Source organism: Panthera tigris, chromosome A3 (genome assembly GCF_018350195.1).
Source record: "Panthera tigris isolate Pti1 chromosome A3, P.tigris_Pti1_mat1.1, whole genome shotgun sequence".
In the NCBI taxonomy this organism is placed as follows: Eukaryota; Metazoa; Chordata; class Mammalia; order Carnivora; family Felidae; genus Panthera; species Panthera tigris.
In genome coordinates, this window is record NC_056662.1 from 81008036 (window position 1) to 81031502 (window position 23467).

Consider the following 23467-nt stretch of genomic DNA (forward strand, 5'->3'; position numbering starts at 1 on the left):
AGAACAGTACCTGGAACAGTAGATACTTAGTATTTGTTTATTTAATAAATTAGTAGCCTCTCTTCCATGCTTTAGTCTTTCCTTTTTAGGCAGACAAGTTCTTTTCTGTGTATCTATTCAGATGGGCCAAATATGGCTGCCCCAGAATGATATTCTTATTCCCCCAAGTAACCAACACAAAATGATCAGCATTTCTGAGTTCTAATTCCAAATTCCTAGGAGATAAAATCTGACTAGTACAGGTTGGGTCAGTAGTCTCTCTTTGGTCCAACTAAGTATACGCAGCTAGGGAGCAGGTCACATGGTGCCCAAGGCCACAGAATAGAATTTCTATTCCCAATGGAATAGAAGCTTTTAGAAAAGGAAGGGTCTGGGTAAGCAGGTACTCAAAAACTGTCTCATATTTGCTTTAAGGGCAAACTGAGGAAAATTGAAAGCCACCATAGAAATGCAAGCAATTACAGTGTTCACTGTCAGATAAAACACTATTATATAGAACCAATAAAATAATTAGTTGATTTAAGATCATCTTTAGCATTGGCTTATATTGTAACAATATTTTAGGGGCACCTGGGCGGCTCAGTCAGTTAAGTTTCCAACTTCGGCTCAGGTCATGATTTCACAGTTCATGGGTTTGAGCCTCATGTTGGGCTCTCAGAGCCTGGAGCCTCCTTCAGATTCTGTGTCTCCCTCTCTCTCTGCCCCTCCCCATCTATGCTCTGTCTCCATCTCTCAAAAATAAAATAAACATTAACTTTTTTAAAATTTTGATTTCTCTTGCTTTGTCTTACTTAATCCATTGCCTAGACTCCTAACACCTTAAACTCTTGCCCCTGCCCCAGACTTCTCTCCCTTGAGCCGTAAGCAATCTTCAAAATGTATTGTTAACTTTTCCCTTCTTAAGTAATGGAAGATTGCCTATCCTTTTGCTTCTCAAAAAATTGCCTAATATTTTCTTTTGTTAGGAAATAAACCACGTTGTCTTATGGAAACCTATAAGCTTATATTTTTTATGTATAACAAAGAAAAAAACACAAAATCCAAGATACATATTTTAAATTATTATGAAAAAAATAATACATGCATGAGTTAAAAAAATTCAAACAAATAAGTGGAAAAATGAAAGATAAAAATGCAGCCATTGTCCACAGAGCAGTTCTACTTCCTAGAGTACTTTGTTGACCAGGACCCAAGTAGCAAATACATTTTACACAAAGACACATACACACACAACGCTGAGAAAAGTTTCATCAATTTTACTCACCCTTACTAGTGTAATGCAACTTAATATTTCCTTTTTTCTTCTTCTTTTTCTAATGTAGGTTGTAACTCACTAAAGTGATTTCACTCCCACAATTTGAAAAGCAGTGCCCTAAAGGTAGCTATATCAAACTGTTGTTAGCATTTGATAGTTGTCTCCATAATTGAAAACAATAAATACATACTGCCACTTTTTGGTTTAGCTCCTGACATTTTTTTCATTGATTCCACACTGATAATTAACAATAAGAATTTAGCTCCATTATATTACTCTTCATTTTTACTCCTTTGTCTCCTCTTTGGAATTTTTATTAAGTTCTACTTGTTACTTTATTGCTTTAAAGAATATACTCAAACCTCTATTTCTTGATCCACCCATTTGAGAAAGTGTCTCTTGACACTCTTCTATTATGTAAGATTAATATATTTTACATCCTTTCACTTCCCTCCACTTACTAACTTCCATTACTTCTATCACTACTTTTACATTGTCAGTATTTATATTTACTTTGTTAGAATAATCAAGTATTTCACATTTTATCTTAAAGTTAATTTGAAAAATGAAGACTTTCTTTTTTAGCATTACAATCTTAAAAACCTTACTCACTGCTGAATCAAATAGTATGAATAAACTTGTGAAAAGGGAATCAGAAACCATGTTACAAAATCTACACTTATTGAAGGAGAATGTTCTAAAGCTAATGTCGAATGGATTCTCTTTTTTAATGTGTCCACTGATTGCTCATAATAATGTCATATTTTGGGGACCATGGCTTACACAATTTTTTGCCTTTACTAAAGATTCCAGTTGTCTTTCTTTGGTGTTGATGACAGGAGAAGCAAATGTCACCCTATCATTAAGATTATTAATGTTTTTAATCATACTATTTCATAAAATTAATCTACTTTTTTTTCTTAAAGACATTCTTCTGAGAGAACTTTCTGTTCTATTATTGATTGCACTGAAGCCCAAAAATTTGTGCTCCTGAAATATCCTATTACTAAGTTCCTGTGTTTCCGTCTTGAGTCCTCTTTTCATTTTGCTGGGACATTTCCTTAGGCATTTCTTTTTTCCCTGAAAAGATCCATAGGGGCCCCTCCCCCCATCCCCTACCAAAAAGTGAAAGGTCTCTAATTTGTCCTTCTTCTTGAATGTTTGTTTTGTTTATAGAATTCTAAGTTCAGAATAATTTTCTCTCAAAAGTTTGAAGGTATTGTCTACTGTCTTTTAAAAAGCAGTGTTGCTAGGGCCACCTGGGTGGCTTAAGTGGGTTAAGGGTCCAACACTTGATTCTGGCTCAGGTCATGATCCCAGGGTTGTGAGATTGACCTCTTCACACTGAGCATGAAGCCTGCTTAGGATTCTCTCTCTCTCTCTCTCTCTCTCTCTCTCTCTCTCTCTCTCTCTCTCTCTCTCTCTCTCCCCCCTTTCCCTCTGCTCCCTCCCCTGCTTGTGCTCTCTCTCTAAACAACTGTTGCTGAAAAGATAAATGGCAAAACTTCAGTCTACTTCAATCTCTCTATCACTCTACTACTCTTGTAAAGGTAATTGACAATCTCTACTCAGGTGACTCTCTTTTCTGTCCTCAGTTTAACAGAGCTCTTATTATGGACCTTTTCTGATACTCTCATCTCTGGACTTGACACCACCCACTATCCTGGTTTTCTTGAATAACTGACTCCTCTTGCACATTCTCCTTCACATGTTTTTCCTTTTTCTATATGACCTCTAAGTGCCAGAGTTCCTGTATCCTCTGTTTTATTCTCTATGCCTTCTCCCTACATATTATCCATTCTCATGACTTTAAAAACTATCTGCTGACAATTCCTAAATTTATATCAGTAGGCTAGTCTTCCTTTCTGAGCTCCAGATTCACATCTTTAAATATCTACTTAAAATGTCTCTTGTATGTCTCCCAGGCATTTCAAACTTAACATGACCAAAATGGTTCTCTCTCTAAATCTAGATCTCCCTCAGCCTTTACCACCTCAATAAATGGTCCTGTGTAAATTGTGCTCCTTGACCCTTCCTGTTCATTTACTCCTTATGACTCCTCCCTCCTCAATGAATCCGTCACAAATTCCTGTTACTTCCACCTTCAAAATATATCTCCAAACTCTTTTAAAAATGTCAATTAGACCGTGTCAATTCCCTGCTTTAAATGAGTGAATTGCTTTCCATTGCATTTAGGATAAATCCAAAACCTATACAGCCAGCTGTACACATCTGATGCCTTCCTACTTCTCCAAACTCATTTCCTGTCTCGTGCCATTTTCTACTCCCTATTTCCTCACTCCAGCCTCCTGTTATCTCCTAGAATACACAATGTTCCTTCTATCTCAGAGTTGCCATACTTGCTGTACTATCTGGCATACATTCTTCACAGGTCTTTATGTGGTTGATTTTTTTATCCTTCAGATTTTAGCTTAAATGCTCAGGGCTTCCATGTTAACCCACACATGGATTCTATGTAAACTAGGAAAAGGCATAGTGTAGTTTGGAATTCAGCCCCCAGAGTCAGTAGTCTTACTGCTCTCTCTAAGAGAGGTTTTTCTTGACCACCTTACCATATTGATGCTGTTATTCTCAATTTCATTCATAGCTTTTCATTCAGTCTACAATTATTTATTATTTTATTTATTTGTTTCCAGTCTATCACTCCCACTTAGTAAATTTCCCTGTTAAGTTCACTATTAGAAACCTACAGCCCACTAGTGTCTGGTTTTTGGTAGTGTTCAATGAACGTTTGTTGAATGAGTAAGTGAATGAAACCATGCTCTGAAAATTCTCAAAAAGGTGAAAAAGAAAATGGTGTGGGTCATCCAGTTTAGTTTTTCATGAACATGTTTCATCTAAAAACTTGTTTCTCTTCACATTTTCTTTTACTATTATTTCTACCCTTTCAATTTTTCTGTTCTCTGTTCCCTGGAACCTCTTTTTGACACACCATAGGATTTGAGTGGGATTTATTCCATTGCCCTAGAGTTGCTGATATGTCAAGCTGAGTACCAAGAGGTGTTAAGTATCTCTCATTTTAAAGAGAAAGGCTCAGCAGTTAGAGCTTTGCTACTTCCAACCAGTACCCTAATCACCCTTCCCCAGCTATCCCATGTCTATAACTAGATGATTGAGGAGGGATAGTGAAAAAAGAAACTGTCAGCCTTGTTGTAAGCAAGAGGGCAGCATCTTTTTCAAGGGGAGCAGGGGAATGTGTTTCCTACTTTCTAAACCAAGTGAGGTGTGAAGACTGGAAATTACTTCTCAAAAGAAGGGGACACCAACACCAACCTCAACTGTTGGGTGTTTTTTAAGGAGAGGGAAGAGTGAAAATGCAGACATACTTCCCTCTCCACCACAGGTTCCTGGAGCAATAGGTAAAGCCTGAGACAAAATGATTGGGGAATGGGGAGATGAGATTTAAATGGGATATGAAATTGGAACTGAAATACTAGAGACCTGAAAGCTGAAAGTAAGCAGTGTTGTCAAGAGGCAGGAAAGGGCAATTTGACAGGTCATGACTGAAGAAAGTGTTTAAGAAAAAAGAAAAGTTTTATGTTTGTGACACTAATTTCAACAGTTTAATAGAATGAACATGGGTGGATGCTGAAATTTCCAGATTGATACACAACATATCATAATTTTCTCTCATATTTCCTTTTTGTCTCTTTGCCCTATGTTCCAAGAATTCCTTGAACTTTACCTTTCATTCCTTCTGTCAAATCATTTAATCACAGTAATCACATTTTTAATTCCCAAGCATTATCTCTTGTACTCTGAATGTTGTTTTTCTATAGCTTATTTTATTATAGTTTCTTTAATTCTCTGAATCAATCTTCATGTCTTTCATATTTAGGCTTGTTTTATCATTGTCCCTATCTTTGGTGCAGTTGGTTTTCTTCAAATATTTAGTAATTCTTGATTTTCCATATTAATGAATGAGGGACTAGGTTGATGAATATTGGTGCTGGAATATGGGTTTTCTTTGTTGTTAGGTTGATCTATGCTTTAAACATGACTTTTATTTTTACTGTACAAATATTCATAGTAGAATAGTACATAACATAATTTTAAAAAGAAAGAAAAGAAAATTCACCCATGATCTTACCACTCAGATGTAACCATTAACATTTTGGTGTATTTTTATCTAGTCTTAGATAACAAGCAAGCAAACTTTTTTTCTTCTACAAAAGTTTGTAAAAACTGGCCTAATATATATATTTTTTAGCCTGGTTGTTTTTCCTTACTTAGAATATAAAGAATATCTTTCCATGTCAATATATATACTACCAAATGTAGTTATCATAATTTAACTATTCCCCTGTTAGTGGCATGAGTTGTATCTTCATTTTTATCATTAAAGCAATGCAAGAAACATCCTTGGAAACTTGAAAGTATCTAATGTATCTTTAAAACAATATGTTTTAAATTATGTTTAAAATATATTTTAAACTCAAAACCTATCTTATTCCACTTAAAGAATCTCAGGGGTGCCTGGGTGGTTCAGTTGGTTGAGCGTCTGGGCTCTTGATTTTGGCTCAGGTCATGATGCCAAGGTCACGGGACTGAGCTCCACACTGGGGTCTGTGCTAAGCATGGAGCCTGCTTAAGATTTTCTCTCTCTCCTTCTACCCGTCTCTCCCACTTGTGCTTTCTTTCTCCCTAAAATAAATTTTAAAAATGAAAGAAAAAATTTTAAGGAATCTCAAAAGCTCTATCTGAAAAGCAGATCTATAAGTTTAGGGATATTGATTAAACCAGGAAAGTGATTAGAAGAAATCTCTTCCGGGGCGCCTGGGTGGTTCAGTCGGTTAAGCATCTGACTTCAGCTCAGGTCATGATCTCACAGTTCGTAGATTCAAGCCCTAAATCGAGCTCTGTGCTGACTGCTGGGAGCCTGGAGCCTGCTTCAGATTCCGCGTCTTCCTCTCTTTCTGCCCCTCCCTGACTAACGTTCTGTCTCTCTGTCTCTCAAAAATAAATAAACATTAAAAAAAAATTTTTTTTAAAAGAAATCTCTTCCTCAGAAGGGTTTGGAGAATACAGTTTAGAGGTGAGAAATGAGTGGGCTGAAAAATAAAACCCCAGTGTGCGTATATTAAGGGCAGTTGTGGGATAAACAAAGAGTAAATGAGTGTGGTTTGATTTTTCTTTGACTCTACATTAATGGGTCTGTCAGTCATCTGTACCGTGCTACAATATACAGTATTGCATTTGGCTCAGCTGGGCTACTGATTCTTCTATGGTCCTATCTCAGTCACTTATATGACCAGCTTGCCTCATTACCAATTTCACCAGTTGCTGCTGGTTGGTCTATGGGGCCTAAACTGGCAAAATTCTACTACAACTGGAAAAATTCTACTACATGTGACCTGCCACTTTCCAGTAGGTTAGAACTGGCTTCTTTATACAGTGGTCTCAGGGCAGCATTCCAAAGGGGAGACTAAAAGTTGAAAAGCTTCTTGGGGCTAAGGCTTGGATGTCACACAATATTACTTCAGCTTCATTCTATTGGTCAAAACAAATCACTGGGCCAACCCAGACTCAAGGTGTGTTGGGAGGAAAAGACTCCAAATGGGAGTCTTAATGGGAGGAGTGACAAAGTCATATTGCAAAGGAGTGGGACACAGGATGGCCATATTTGCCAACACTCTATCATAACAAAATTTGTTTTTTTATGTTTATTTTTTATTTATTTTGAAAGAAACTGAGGGAGGGGCAGAGAGAGAGAGAGAGAGAGAGAGAGAGAGAGAGGATCCCAAGCAGGCTCCACACTGTTAGTGCGGAGCCCGATGCAGAGCTAGATCTCATGAACCATGCATGACCACGACCTGAGCTGAAATCAAGAGTTGGATGCTGAACTAACTGAGTCATGCAGGTGCTCCAAAACAGAATTTGTTTGAAGTGCTCCCTTTAGTGTTCTAAAAGTAAATTTATAAGTTGACCGCTTGCCATCCAAAACATGATTCCTAAGGAAATAATGGGAGTTCATTCATAAATATTTCACTTGATAATTCATTCAACAAATTTCTTTTGAGTACCAAGCACTGTGATATGCTCTGGAGATACAAGACAGATAAGCTTCTTGCTCACAAAGAGCTTATGCTCTATGGAGGAAATATAGATATTTAACATGTAATAACAATTAAGTAATAATAACTTGAGATTAATGTTATGGCAAGGCAAGACAGGAAATCATTAATTGAAATCATTACCATCACTCATACTCTGTGCCAACACTGAGTGAAATGATCTTTGTAAGTCTGTAAGAGGCAAGACAGGTTATTAGTTGTTATTCTCATTTTTAAATGATAAAACTAAGCATCATAGAGCTAACCAAGTAATTTATCCAAGCTTTTCAGGTTCTAAGTGACAGTACTCAAGATAAAAACAGACTATTTTCCAAAATCTGTTTTTTTCCAATATACACTTCTGCCTCCCTAGAAACCAGTATGTTATGGTACTGACATATGAGTACCTGAAATGGAAAAAATACCAATAAATTAAAACAAACAAACAAAAACCTTAAATGATGGTACATATTTTGTATGGACTCTTCTGCAGGGACTTCAGTGTGTACAGCTTTAGGGTTGATCATGTAATGTGTAAGACACTTAATCTAGTACACCTACCTAAACAACAAGCAATTCTGCTTGTTTCCTAAATCTCTCTGGACCCCAGGCTGTTATCATTTGGGTGTACCAGGTTGAGAAAAGGCCTTTTTAAAAATAATACCTGAAGGGGTTCTTTAATATGACTATCTAAAAACAACAAAAAGGATTAGATGAGAATGACTAAACTGAATTACCACTATAGAATGAACTATACTATATCCAGCTTACTAAGCAATGAACTTAATCAGGAACATATACATCTCAGCCTCAAATTATTTTTTTACAAATAAATATACAGACATATGTAATATATACAAATGCACACACACACACACACATATATATGTGCATATATATATATGCATACACACACACACTTTCAGCTAATTTTAGCATTGTTTTATTCCTCATTAGGAAACTGGTAAAATTCTCAAGCTAACATGGCTTTAAAAAAGTTTTGGTCTATCTGGATCCTCATTTATTTACTTATTTTAATGTTTTACTCATTTTTGAGAGAGAGACAGAACAGAGGAGGGGCAGAGAGAGAGGGAGACACAGAATCCAAAGCAGGCTCCAGACTCTGAGCTGTCAGCACAGAGCCAGATACGGGGCTCAGACTCAGGAACCGTGAGATCATGACCTAAGCTGAAGTCAGGTGCTTAACTGACTGAGCCACCCAGGTGCCCTGGGATCCTTATTTTCTTTCATTATCCTGGTACTCCATTTGTGGCTTTATCTGGTCTCCATCCCATGCTGATCTGTGTTAGAAAGGTATCAAACAGCTTAAAGTTTCTGAATCTATCTGTGATGCTCCAAATCCAGACAGTAGTTTCCAATAAATTTATTTCTATTATTCCAATAATCTCAGTTTTGTTACTGTACAAATCCATGCAAAGCCAGGACTTCAGTGGGTTTACAAACCTCTAATGTTTTCTATGTAAAACTCTGGTTGAAAGTCACTGATATTTGAGAATGGCCTGTCTCTCCCAGCACTGGTGTGTGCTCCAAATTCTCATTTTCTTGGTGTGCTGCCCAGCAGTGGTGGTAGAGATAATATAGACCAGAATTTTCTAATTTAATGCTTTGAATGCCTTACAGCTGTGAAGCATGACATTGAGCCTTTAAGGCCTGGGGTAGGCAGTTGGGACCCCCAGGGATGGTTGCCTCCAGCTGCTCGCAGCCTTTATCAGTGGGTGGCTCAAGAGGAACAGAGTCTCTACAGGTGGAGTAGATGATGAAAAACATTCAGTAGTTCCACTGGCCACTTAAAGGGAATAGCAGCTCAACAGCTGGCTGCTGAAGTAGATGTCCAGATGGCAGAATACCTCCTTGGCTGTGTTCAGCACATCGCAGCCAGCATTGAGCTCCTGGATGGTGCAACTTTGGTGGCTCTGAAACTCTGACTTCACAGACATCAGGTGCTTCTGGCTGTTTGCAGCTGATATACCCTTTTAATGGCATCCAAACTAGTTTTTGTCTTACTGATCCAACAACGTGTGTTTTACAAATTAAATCTTCATCATTCTCCATAAATATTTACTAGAAAAAAGTCTAGTTGAATTAAAAATCCATTTGCCTTATCACATTAAATTTCATCATTGTGTTTATCAATAAAAAGAGTTGTTAGATTCCTTGAATATGATTTCAACCATTACACATTTTTTAATGGCTTCTAAAGAATGGTTTATAAGTTTTTTAAATCTGTGCAACATTCCTCATGAATGGTGACTGTATTCATTTCCTATGGCTGCTGAAACAAGTGAGCATAAACTGGATGCTTTATAACATATATATACTTATTCTCTTATAGTTCTGGAAGTCTGGAATCTGAAATGGGTTTCTCTGGGCTAACATCAAGGTGTCAGCAAGTCCAAACTACTTCTGGAGGCTCTAGGGGGAAATCATTTCCTTGCTTTTCCTAGCTTCTGCAGGCTGTCTTCATTGCTTAGCTCATGGCCTTGAATCACGTTGCCTTTTCTCCCCTGCCTCTATCATGATCACATCACTTTTTTCTTCCCTGTCTTCAAATCTCCCTCTGCCTACATCTTATTATTTTTTTTATTATACTTATTTTATTTTTTTATGTAATCTCTACCCCCAATGTGGGGCTCAAATTCATGAGCTTGATCCTGAGATCAAGTCACATGCTCTACAGCCAGGCACCCCCTTCTGCTTACATTTTATAAGGACACTAGTGATTACATTTAGGGCCCAACCAAATAATCCAGGATAATCTCTCGATCTGAAAATCATGAATGCAGTCACACTATTGAAATCCCTGTTACCACACAGGGTTACATTCACAGGTCCCAGGAATTAAAAACTGGTTATCTTTGAGGGCCATTATTCAGTCTACTATAGTAACTGTCAAGAATGTGAAGAGATTATAATTTGAAAGTCTTGATCAGAAACTATGTGTAGCTTTTTCAAGAATAAAACCTGATTCAAAAGGTTATGTTCACGCAGACAAGTTCAATTATCTCATTCAAAAATTTGAAAAGATTTTTGCTCAGAGTTTTATACAAGTTCAGTATCTAATAATGCCCCTATTACTTTGCATTTATTTTTATTCTCATGTTTTTATTATTTAAAAAGCAATTAACTTATCACCAAGTCCAATATAGATCCCCACACACTCTAGGTTATCCCAGGATGCCACGCAAATATTATCATTTTCTTTTTGTGCTGTGATGCAGAAAAGGTTGGGAAATATAGCTCTACAAAGTTCAGGAAACTAATACAATGGAGAAAACAAGGCCAGGGTTTTAAGTGAACAAAGTCTGTATTTGTAATAATAGGAAGTCAAACACATAATGCCTAAAATCTAGAAAATAAAAACAACAACAACAACAAAAGCAATATAAACACTTAGAAATAACTATCAGATATATAGAATTGTCAGAACAATTATAGAACTGTCAGAAAAAAAAATGGTTGCCTCTGGGGTGCAATGTTGGAGTAAGGAGAGATAGCTAGCTATCTGTTGCTACTCATTATGGACATTTTGGTACTAGATTTTTTTTTTAAAGATGTGCATCATTATTGGATTTTTTTTAAGTTCAATTAAAAATGGTACCAGAACTTAACATTAATATACCACATTTTTTCTGTGGTCTTTTCTCTATGACATTCCTCCTTTCCACTATAGAGAGGGAAAAACGCTGTTACTTTTTATTCCCTAATCATATTACCCATTTAATGACATATAATTACCCAATTATTTAGGCCTCATCCAAAGAACAGTCCTGAGGATCTTCTCTTTAATACTTAGAGTGGTGGGTGTGAAATGCTTAAAATAAATTCCTAGAGACTAAGGTAGGGAACAGAAGTTCTTTATCCTTTCCTTCCCAGTGGTGGCACTGGCAGGAAATTTAATAAGCTAGACCAGAGGCAGAGATGTTTGGAAAACCATCAAAAGACATTTGATGGGATGCACAACAGGGAATCTTTAATATGGCTGAAAGAAATATGGAAGAAAAAATAGGGTTAAACTGAATAGTTTTCTATTTCACAGCTCTTCTCCATGAGGATTTCAAAGTCAGTAAGTAGTCTCATCATCTACACATATATCACTACAGAAAAGCAAGAATGTTTATCTTATGAGTTTAGAAGAGATGTGTTATTTCTTAGGGAGTCTTTTTATATTTTCAAATCATGATTACATAATGATCTATGTTTATTAAAAACCCTGAGAGAACACAGGATGTTTTTTTAATGGTTATTCCTAGGCTACTCATTAAAGGAAATGACTCCTCTGCTTCTATCATCAAGGTGGAATCTGGAGATACAGTTTGGCACATGAGTGAAATACAAAAACTTCACGGGCATCACCATTTCTCAGCAACACTCTCCTTTGGGCAATACGCAGAAAAGGAGAAACAGGAGACACATACTAAGGTCTTGCCCTCTATGCAACTTTCAAAGGTGAATCTAGAGGGGAATTATTGATAAATGTGAACAAGATAATGCATGTTGCAGTTCAACTGCATTCTTCTGAGCCTAATGACTTTTAAAACTACTTAGAAGATTTATCAACTCTTATCAATCTTAGATAATTATCTGTAATGTGAGGCAACTCTTTTTTTTTTTTTTTTAAAGGATCTTAGTTATTTGAAATCATTGCTACTTTTGGGATGTAAAAGTTAAATAACCTTCAAATTTAATTTAAAAATCATACTATGAACAAATGGAAGGATATGTCATAATTTAAATTCACCACTTGTTTCAGCAAACTTCCTGATTCATTAACAACAGGGTGTTGGCAACAGGAAAGAATGAAGTCTTTCTCTTCCTCAAGTAATTGGAAACACTATTCATTTTTTAGACTACTCATTCATTAGTAGTTTGTCTCACAGATATTATTTGATATCTTTTTCTAGTTAACCCTGTTTGGTTACCTTTCAACTCAAGTGAAATGCCCTATTGTTAGATCTAGTCAGTAACTGGCAATTTCTGGCTAACAGTAGCCCCCTTTTTCCTTTTTTTATGTGGGTGGCCAAGAATTTAGATAGGTACAGATGGGAGCCAATATTGAATGTGGGCAACAGTCTAGTGTATAATTGCTGCCTGGTTTCTTGGCTAAACACTTTGGGCATGACACAGAAATTTTTATGTCTCTGACATGTTCTCCAAAACTGCTCTGCTTTATTGTATTGTGTTTAGGGGATAGATGTAGGATAGACAAGAAAAAAATAGAAGACCACACACATTGCTGATCTGTACACTTATTTCATACTTTAGCAATTTCTAAACCACCTCTTATTGGATAATGCTCATGTTGGGAGTTAGCAAAGCTTACTGTAAAGTCATCAAGACATTGCATTTGCTGCTATTTTTCTTATATTCTGGCCCAAGTTCACATTCTAGGTAGACAAACTAAAAATTAAAAATTCCTTACCTCTAAGTACAAATTAAATTTTAAAATCTTATTTACTTGTGGCACTAAACTGGTCATTCAGTATACGCTTACTGAGTACTTGCTACGTACCAGACATTTGCCAAGAACTAAATCTAAAAATGCATCTAATTCTAACTTACCTCTGAATACACACTCTTCATCCTCCTTTAGGTCCCCCAAAGTTTCTGCAAAGGTTTAATCTGTAAATCTATCTATCCATGTTACAGATATCTAACGATAGATGTACCAACATCATGTACCTTGAAGGGAAGTTCACAGTAGTGTATCATGAGAAAAAGGATTAAATACATACATACACACACACACACACCACAGAAAGTGATTTTTCAGGTACTAAAATGTATAAATATACAGAGAGATAGGCAATTGCCTTCTAAGAAGACTTGAAACTGCTCCGTGGCCATGATCTTTCTCCCCATCCCCACGTGATCTGCCAAGTGAGGTTGTTTCTAGTGGCTCTGAAGAAGTGGGAGGCTCTTTTACAAAATGTTTGGGGGCTCAAAACTTAAACTTAAATCACTCTCTAAAGAAATTCCATTTTACAGGGCACTATTTGTAAATAATATATGGGAATATAGCTATTAGAGTACTACTTCTCTAAGAGTCAGACTTTGGGTGGTTGTGAACTTAACTGTTGAAGACAGGTAGTTACTTTTTGGAGATCTCTTGAGGCAGCAAATGTACAACATCCTTTGGTATGATGTCTGAATATTTAATTATTCATAAATCAAGATGTCACTCTTAGGTATTACCAAATGCTCTTGCTGCAATTAAAACTCATTTTCTCTTCCTTAACCTTCTGTAAAGGTAGAAAATAACTGATCATCTTTCTTACAATATATCTTGTATAATTAAAGACTCTTCATTGCCCTTTATCTTTTGCAGGCTAAGCAAACCTATGGGGCCCAAATGTTTTGGTGGCATCTTATTTTGGTGTTAACACTGATTGATTAATACTCTTATTTACTGCTGCTATAATTTCTCTACCTCACACAAAGAATGTGGAGATTCTGATTAAGATCCTGTCTCCAAATGCCATTATTAAAATGTAGACACCTGGGTTTTAGACACTTCTTTGGTTTTTATTTGGGGAAATTACTTTTATAGCTGAGAGGTCAATCTTTTTGGATTTCACATAATAAATACATCACCAAGGATTGTTGCTGTCTAGCGTGACAAATTAATCACTGGCCTTTTCTCTGTTACCTATCTAATAACATTTCCATACGAATATGTGGCACTAAAAAAATTTGTTTACAGGTGAATCATTAAAAAATTCTCACTTTACCTTGGTTGATTAGGGTTGTCCAAAGCCTCAAACTCTTCTAGAATTACTTGGTTTATTGCAGGCCTCTAAGAGAGTGCTGACAATTCATCTGTCCTGACATAGTTTGACTGAGTCACGAAGTCTGAGATACACCCACTGAGTTTTACAGGTGTTGGCAATATCAGGTGTGATTTAGCGGGCGCTGGGCTGGCCCTCTCGCAGTTCACACGCCACTGCCAACGTTCTTGCAACATCCTCTTTCCTTGTGGACTTCAAGAATGGTAAAGGTATGCATCTCGAGGGGTAACAAGCCATTGCCACTTTGGTCATTAAAGTAAATGTCTATCACAGCATAACTCTCTACAGGAATAGGGACTGGCCGTGCTGGTTCTGGTGGCAGAGCCTTCACCTGGCACTTTTTTTCCACACCCTAAATCCCTCCTTCTGTTGGTGGACTCCACACTTCCCACTGCTTACTCCTGAACGCACCTTCACTCTCCCCAGACCAGATGTAGTGAGGAGAGTTTGTATCTACTGAGAAAGGCTCTCTCAGGTAGTAGCCGTGGAGCGTTCTGGCTCTATCCGCTGTTTAGCTATCTTTAATCCCTGGTAAACCGGAACACTTTTATGGACTGCAAAAATAACCACTCGTGCTTCAGGTTCTCGCCCTTGCTAAAGTATCCGTAGAAGCCGGGGAGTTTTACGGGTGAAACACCCCTTGCCCCGCCGCAGCAGGTGCTGCTTCTACAAGCGGATCCCAGGGTCCTGTTTGCGCCCACCTCCCGGAGGGGGGGGCGTCCCCTCAGCCTCAGACGCCCCGCCTCCTGCCACCTCCGCGCGTCTCATTGGCTAGGCCCTGCATCCGCCTCGGCTCCTGACTGGTGGTTGTTCCTGTCTGTCTGCGCGGCGGGGACATTTCCGCATTGAGGGGGGCTGCTCCAAATGGAGGGGGAGGGGAGGTGTTTGGGAGAAAGTGGGGGCTTGGGGTGTCAGAAGCCCGCAGCCTGGTGGGCGCAGGGGGTCAGCAGCTGGGCTGCAACCGCTGGCGAGGAGTTCAAGTTGTGCATGTGTGAGGGAAGAGGGGGAGAGAGAAGGGTGTCTCAGAGGTGACATTCTCTCAGCCTGCGAGCCTTCTTCCCGGGGCGCCATAAACGCCCCCAATTTCCCAGCTGCTAAAGGAAGAGGAGGAAGGTGGGTCTCGGTGGTGGTTTGGAGAGAGGCGGGGACGGGCTTCCCACGACCCTTTGGGCGGGTGTGCGTCCCTCAAGGAGATATGTAGAGCTCCTCTGCCCCACCCGCTGTGTTGCCCCGGAGGCCGAATTTGGGGTTCGGGGCCCTCCCGCGTTCCAGTCCCTTGGGCTCGCGGCTGCCTGCGGATTCTCTCCTGGCGGAAGGCCCCTCAGTGTTTGCTGTGGGGGAGGGGCGATGTGGTCTTCGGCCCCTCCCGAGAAAAAGCCACGACATGGTTTCGCCTCGCTGCTGGAAGGGGGCGAGCTGGAGGCCCCAGCCCGCCGGCGGGCGCGCGGAATTCTTACCGCCTCCTAGTCCCAGGGTGTTTATGGGCTGGTAAAAACGGTTGCGTTGCCCCTCTTTGCCGGCCTTGCCCGCCTCCCCGACCCCGCTGGGGCGCGGGCCGCTGTTGACCGGGGTTTCCTGGGGAACCGGCCGGAGGCTGGACGGCAGCGAGGGGGAGGGGATCGGGGGGTGCGGCCGGCCAGTGTCTGCTGTCGTCCAACCCGGGAGGGCGTGGGGACCCGGGGGGCGGTGAAATAGCCGTTGTAGATCCTCCTCTTTCATTGATGAAATTTAAGTTCGTGTGATTTTACCTTTTCCGGGAGTCTCTAGCTGGCCCTGGTTTGTGTCAGGAGCGCAGTGTAGACAGGAGTTCTAAGTAGACTCAGTCTAAGTTTCTTCTCTTTGGAAGTGGGGGAGGTTTTCCTGTTTTTTTTTTTTTTTTTTTTTTTTTTTTTTAAGGCAGTTTTAATAGCTTTGAATACTCTCTTAAGTGGCTAAACATAGGAAGGGGAGAAAGAACACGTCGGTTGTTAAAGCAGGGGAGGAAGAGATACCTGCCCTATAGCGTAACTCCTCTAGAAATTAATATATACACATCACAGTATTTTAATAAATCCCTAAAATGTCGAGATATGTACAAGGTAAGACACTTTTCTTTTTGTCTCCCGGGTTGCTTCAGCCGAATTTGGGTCCTGGCAGGCGGGAGGTTGGTGCGTGGTTTGGAAGTGTAAATGTTCATTTGAGATACTGTTTGCAAAAGCCTTTTCCTTAAATTGACATTTGAGCTGCATTGAGCTGCTGGGTTGGCATTTCGGATACGTATAATTTATATCCCTGTGCTCTGCTGGGTTTAGTTCTGCCTCCCTGAAATCAGGTTAGTAGCACTCTGGCTCGCCAGGTTAGTGGCTGTTAACTGATGATAAAACAGGATTTTGGTTGCTGATTAACCCTGTTCTCTTTTCCTGGTGGAAGTCAAGGTAAAGATGTGTGCGCGGAAGGGAAGGGGAACCGTGAGGACCGAGGGAACGGAGGTGGGTTTTGCCAGGACTGTTGGGGAAGCTTTAGTGTTCTCTGCTTCTACTCCGTTTTGTGTGTACGTGGTTGGAGTCTCAGATTCAGTTATTGCGAAACCGGGAGTAGCTCATAGAAGCTGGAGGTCATTTCAGCAGGAGAAATGACTTTGCTGCATTGCTGTTTATTTTTTCCTTCTTTGAAATTTGGAAAGATTGTTAAGGTTTCCTTGAAATTTGAAAATTGCCCTTTAAATTCTCCATGCGTATTTTAAAAGGGTTAGTGAATGCCTCTGAACTAAGTGTTAACATTGCTTGCATGTTTGAATGTGTGTGTGTTTGTGTGTAGTTTGTACACGTTGAAATTGGTGATACCTTAAACCTGTCGCTAGTTTTTAGCATAGGATTTGCATTCTGGTATGCAAGTAAATTCTTTCCTTGCATACCCCAGAGTTTAAAAGCTTCAGCTGTCTCGCTGAACACACAGGTAGTGAAAGTTCACAACCACTTAATGTGACTCCCAGTGGATGAGCTTTAAAAAACAAATTGTCAGTTACGGCCATTATTTGACCCTGGGAATAAAAATGCCCTAGTAACTTTTATATCATTTTATTAACTCTTCTTTGAGTTTTGTATAATAGATTAAGAGTATTTGACTGTCTGCCTTATTTATGGAAACAGATGAGACAGTTATGCTTGCCTTTAGCACTAAGCTCAGAAATGTCACTTGTTATTAGACTTTCAAATTTATGTATGTGGTGAGAGAGGCAGTTTATATTCTGATTGAATAAATGTCTTAGTCAAGAATGCAAAAGCAGAGGTAACTTAATTTGCTGGTTTTGTAACAGCAACAGCAAAATTACCAGAAAGCTGCTTTTTGCAAGAGTATGCTAGGAAAAAGTGAACAAGTCACTTTTCTTTAAACGTTAAGAATATTACGCTTCAGGTATTCCTAGTAGTTATGCTTAGAGTAGCTTGCTGGGATGGTGTGTGTTGACTGATTTCAAAGCCTTTGCTATTCATGGCTAACTATCTTCAGGAAACCCAAAATCAAGTGGCAATACCTAATTGTTGCTATGTATATTCCTTTCCCTTGTCATCTGCTTTTTATCTTGGAATACTTTTAGATTTATGGAAAGTAACACATTTGTCAAAACTAAGGAATTACCATTGATACATCAGTGTTAACTGAAGAGTCAGGCTACTGTTCCATGATTCAACCCAACATTGCATTTAGTTGCCATCCACTTTTGGTTTAAATGGTAGTTTTCCTTTTAAATTAGCAGTTTGGCACCAAAAAATGATACCTCTCTCCCCCCCCCCCAAATTTAACATAATTGTGTTCCGTTCATTATTGTTTAAATTTTGTACTTTAAGTATAAACACTCTGTGTTTAATTAACTTTGCTACTGTTACAAATGATAAACCTAATTGGCTATTAACTCAGCTGTCTCCACAGATAAGTTTTCAAGTGTAAGGACTGGGATTTTTGTCTTTGAATTTTTTTGTACCAGATCAAATTGATCTTTGCTATATCACTTATTGATATTTCCACTCATTGACACTTAGCTTGTGCCATAGGAGAGAGATAGAACAATTATTGGGCTCCTAACTGTTTTCACCTGTTGTCTCATTTAAGCTTCACAAGAGCTCCTAAGAGGTAGATTTTAATTAGGACCTTACAGCTGAGGAAATTTAAGGAGCCTGTCCAAAGTTCACAACTAGTAAGCATTCAAATTACTATATAAACGTCTCTAAAACCCTTGTCATTTCCAGTACTTTTTGTTGCCTCTTACATTAAAAACCTACCTAGATGGCTTGTTTCTCTAACTAGACTGTCAGTTCCCTGTGGGCAAAGATAATATATCCCTATGGGAAATAGTGTCTTGAAGTGATGGATGCTCTAAAAGAATTTGTCATGGATGACAAATGAGAAACTCAGCATTTTCCATGTACTTTTTAGTAGGATAGTTTACATTTTTTATTTTCAGTTACAGGTTTTTTTTTTAATAACACCACTTAGATTACATAAATGTTGTGAAAGATAGAAGGGTTTAGATTTAGGTTTGAATTCTCCTGACAGGTGATCTTAGATACATAACTTTTCTTTTTTTTTTTTTTTTAATTTTTTTTTTTTTTTTAACATTTCTTTATTTTTGAGACAGAGAGAGACAGAGCATGAACGGGGGAGGGTCAGAGAGAGAGGGAGACACAGAATCTGAAACAGGCTCCAGGCTCCGAGCTGTCAGCACAGAGCCCGACGCGGGGCTCGAACTCACATACCGCGAGATCGTGACCTGAGCCGAAGTCGGACGCCCAACCGACTGAGCCACCCAGGCGCCCCAGATACATAACTTTTCTGAGGCTCAGTTTCTACTTATATAAACATTGGGTATTAATACTTTGCCACAGGGTTATTGAGAACCCGAAATGAGATGAATTATATGAAGGTCCTAGTCATAAAATAGATGGCCAGTGAGTTTTGCTTTTCTTTCTTGAAATGATGGTGTCCATTCAGATAGCACTGGCACCATAAATACAACCTTATGTCATCAACAGCAATGAATAGAGACAAAGCAGGTATCACTGTTCTTTATTTTCCTATTCTAAGTTTGGTGTTGAGGTCCCCAGGACTTGGGAGTTGATCTATTTAAAAAAAAAAAAAAAAAAAAAAAAGTTCAGGAGTGGGAGAGGAGAAGTTTGAATTGTGATATGAATACATAGTTGATGACAGTTTTTGTTTCAGTAGAGTCAACAAAAATATTTTGAGCGTTTACATGTGTATCCCTTATAGTGGGCACTTGAAATTCAGAATATCTAGGTATTATAACTGCGTGTTGTGTACACGGGTTTTTGAATGCCTGGTCAGGACTTGGGGTTTCTATACTTGGCTTGAATTTCTTCTCCCAGATCTAAGCGACGTGCTTTGCAGGAAGGCTGGGCATCTCCATTCTCAAGCACTTTGACCTGTCATTAGGTAGAAATGTTCAGTTAATGAAAATGCTTAGGCAAGAGTATTCTCAGTATACACTCCTTGGCTGAAAGAAGGTTCAACTTTATTTGGCCATCTCTCAAGTCTGTGTTCCTCTGGCACTTAAGTATCTTTCTTATAGGAAGACTCTCCTTTCCTGAAGATAAGCCCTAATTCCCTAGCTGTTGTGTTCTGCCCTCAGGTCACCTTCTGCCTGCCCGAAAATTACTTCCCATTTGCTGGTTTTCTCCACCCCAGGGGTTGTTGCAGGGCCCCCAGTTACTCTAAATAAATGTGAGTACTAGCGGAGTTGAGAAGGGACTCTGCATAATAGTTGGAGGTGCTAGGGGTCCTCAGCAGCTGTGACTTTTTGCCAGGTTTGTCAGTAAGTGTCATTTGGGATTTAGCTTTTTTAAAAGTTCTAAGAGTTATAGGATAATCTCTCTACATGATTTGGAATTTATAAATGGTTCAGGAACTATTGTTATCTAGCCTGCTAAGGACATGTTATGTGCTTATACTGTAATATTAAAGGAACTTTTTTGAACTGTTTTTAATAGGCCATTATCTAAATTATATAAAAATGTCCTTTAATATTCATAAATTGAGGTGCTTTCTTATATTTCAGGGGAAGCCATTTGAGTATCTGTGTGTCACTTAAAAAACATTTGAGGCCTATCGACTTTCCCATTTGTTGGAATTCTCTCTTTATGACTTTATTTTTATGATTCCTGCTTGGTAGATGGCAGCTAGCCAGGGAGGATTAGCTGAGCTAATTTTAACCGGAGGGGTCTCAGATGAATATACGGATGAGATGCAGTGTGGGGCCTGGTTGTGGAGGTTGGGCCTTGGCCTGTTTCTTCTCAAATCCTCAAACTAAATTTAGCTTATTGCTGATTATTTAGAGGACTAGGATGTTTTTAGCCCAAGGGGATTGTGACATGGATTTGAGGCAGTAGTAGAGGGGACAAAGTAGTGACTAAAGACTACTCCTCATTTTTTAAAGATGCGGCTTAGGATTCATTATGTTGCTAGAGAGAGGGGGGACTTAGTTACATTCAGAATCACAGTTCTAAGTGGAAAATTAAAAGAAACTCAGAATAAAGAGTTGAGCTGACGAAAACTTTGTTTTCCACCACGGACTTTGTAATCTCTGTGGTTAAATTCCCTTTGTTCTTGATAACTAGGTCTTTCTTCCAGTAAGATGGATGGTTTTAATTTGTGAAAGCCTACTGAAAAAAGAAATTGATAGGGAACGTTAGAGAAATAAGAAATATTAACTGGTACACTTCTCAGAAGTGCCATCTTAATATTCTGAAGATAAATTGAAAAATAACTTTAAAAGGAAATTACTCTAAAATGTTAATTTTGGATAGTAGGTGTTTTCTTGTAATATTGCTTCATAGAGACCCTTCTGTGTGTGTGATTTTTTTTTTTTTCGTAGAAAGTTGTAATTTTATGAATTGTAGTAACTTTAAAATATTGGGAGACTTAATAATAGGATACTTAATAACATTAGTTGGCCCAATAATGAAAATGTTCCTGATAAAAGAAATAATATACTGTAGTTTTTTATTTTCCACCAAATTGTATTTGGAACTTTTATGCCTAAGTGCAGGTATTAGGAGTTCTCAGAAAGTCAGATATATCCATTTTTAAAAAGTTAATATAAACAAATATTTCAAAGTTACACTGTGGATTATATATAAAAAAACAAGTAATTAAGAGTTAACTGTACTAACTTTCCATAATGTGATTTTTCTTGATATCCAGAATTTATGCCAGTGGAGAAAATCCCAGAATTATTAGAATAAAATTTAGGGGCGGAGAGCCTCTGAGGGTTTGGGATTTAGTGAATGAGGAAGTATTATGATTCACTTACCACCATTTTGATTGCTTGGAATCTCTTTAGAAGCTTGACTTTTTCTAAAGACTGGTGTCCTTTTGACACAGCCTATATTTTCTAAACTATCAAATTTTGAACTTGGTGTAAATAGTGTTTGAATTGTGGACATCTTCATCTTGGGTGATTTGATGGATTGTTACAGGCACAATGACAATTAATTAAAACCATGTGTCTTAGATCTCTAAAATTCTTCTACCAGGCATGCATCTTTCTATGAATAACTTACTGAATTCTTTCAAAGTTGGCTTGCTGAGCTATCAAAAGAAAATTAAGCTATGTGTTTAATTGGGCTTTAAGTGGGGGAAAGGGGATAATACTCCATTTGAAAGCTATTTCCCAGTTTTCTGTTGGTGATGCAGGCATCCCCTTTAGTTTGTTGCAAAGTAATTGTTTAAGGCTCAGTTTTTTTCTCTGCCAACAGTCCCATTGTTTATTTCTCTCAGTCATTGCCAAATGAAATTGATTGTGCCCCAAACCATTTTGACAATTAAGGGTTGTTTTTGAGAACTGTGGAGAAATTGGCTATGTTGTCTAAGTTAACTTACATGAACAAAAAAATATTTCGTTTTCCAAAATATTTCTAGATATTAATTTTTCCTGTGTAAATCAAGAGAGTTCCCTGTTTTTCTGTGATTTCACTTGTATCTTTTAAAAAATATTCACTGTATTCTTGTACATAAAATAGTCACATTATGCTTAGTCCACTTTGGAATTATTAGTCACCAAAGTAAAAAATACTATTCTAGGGGATATTTCCTTTAATAGTAGCTCCATTGCTCCTTGGCCACAAAAGCCTGCAGACAAGGTGTTTTGAGTTTGCTTTCCTCTAGTTGCTGTCCTGGCAAAGCATGATGTGATGTTTCATTTATGTTTAAACCCTTCCTAGAATTTTAAAACTTCCAAAGAATGCAGGAAAATGGAATAACACAGTCCTATGCACTGTCTTAGATTCACTTATGCCAATGATAAAATGCTTGGCCTCGTAATAAAATATTTAGAGAGTGCATAAAAAACTTTGATTTTTCATTCCCCAGAAAACAAACAGTATAGAGGGAAAAGGTGAAGAGCATAAAAGGATGCTTATTCTGTTATATAATTTTAACCCCCCCAATAACCTCACGTTATAGACATAGTTGGATTTTTGCATGTTTTAATTCAGGCTTCCACCTGGAGATGACAAACCAAGTAAATGCACTGTAACCAAGAAAGGGAAGACCTTCCTCCAGGAAGGAGAAGCAGGGCTCCAGGGTTTGAATTCCAGCTTGGCAGTGCTACTGTGTCCTTAGGCAATTCAGCATCTCTGAGGCCCTGTTTCATCTCAAAGATAAGGGAATAGGACTCACTGACCTTAAAGCTTTAACAAGCTTAGAAGTTTTAACTAAATACACATCTATCAAATTACAGGACCAGCCTGCCAAATCATTTTTTGTGCTTGATGATGAGGATTAATGATGAGGATTTGATGTTGTATTTCTTTTTCCTCCACTCAGCAAATTAGTGTTCTAGGCCCCTTGACATGGCCTTCTTATATCTGTTCAACTTAATGCAAGGTGATATTATTTAACTAGTTGACACATCTCTTCTGAAAGTTCTGTTTTTTGGAAATGATATTTTATTTTTTTCCCTTAAGATTTTAAGAGCTACTCTTGTATGAGAGCAGAGTTAATGTCAATTATTAATGAGAAATCTGGTTTATGTGTAAATTCTAATAGTTACAAATAATTTTTTAAGTAAGCAGTGCATGATTAGCAAAAATTTTGATTAGCAAGTAGGTCTGCATATTCAGTGCTAGAACAGTTCTCAGAAGACTGGTACCTTTTATTTTTTATCAAAAAAGCATTTATTAAGCGTCATATGTATATAGAACTGGGTCATTTAAAAATCTATGTAAATGTAAATAGTCCTATAGTTTGCAATCTGAAATAATCAACATTGAATTTAATACTAAAAGATCATGCAAAATCAACTAATTGAGTTTTCTTATGATTGAATGACATGGGTTATATTT

At 38.1% G+C, this 23467-nt stretch overlaps 2 protein-coding genes across 13 annotated transcripts in view; one reads left to right on the forward strand and one right to left on the reverse strand.

The window, feature by feature from the left end:
• Positions 1-15734, reverse strand: part of LOC102951328 (WD repeat containing planar cell polarity effector) — a 619322-nt gene extending 603588 nt beyond the window's left edge. For 7 of the 8 annotated variants that reach the window (XR_006215760.1, XM_042981515.1, XM_042981518.1 and 4 more), the window contains exon 1: positions 14079-15054. The gene's annotated coding sequence lies outside the window, so the exon portion shown is untranslated. Of the gene's footprint in view, positions 1-14078; positions 15055-15592 lie in introns of those variants that run through there. The other variant, XM_042981516.1, reaches the window with a different exon arrangement.
• The window catches only part of UGP2 (UDP-glucose pyrophosphorylase 2), a 64868-nt gene continuing 56472 nt past the window's right edge, over positions 15072-23467 (forward strand). Inside the window, exons 1-2 of one of the 5 annotated variants that reach the window (XM_042981525.1) lie at positions 15399-15623; positions 16545-16603. In XM_042981525.1, the coding sequence (XP_042837459.1) occupies positions 15520-15623; positions 16545-16603 (163 nt within the window). In that variant the 5' untranslated portion in view covers positions 15399-15519. Of the gene's footprint in view, positions 15249-15398; positions 15624-15757; positions 16214-16440; positions 16604-23467 lie in introns of those variants that run through there. The other 4 variants (XM_042981529.1, XM_042981527.1, XM_042981526.1 and 1 more) reach the window with 4 other exon arrangements.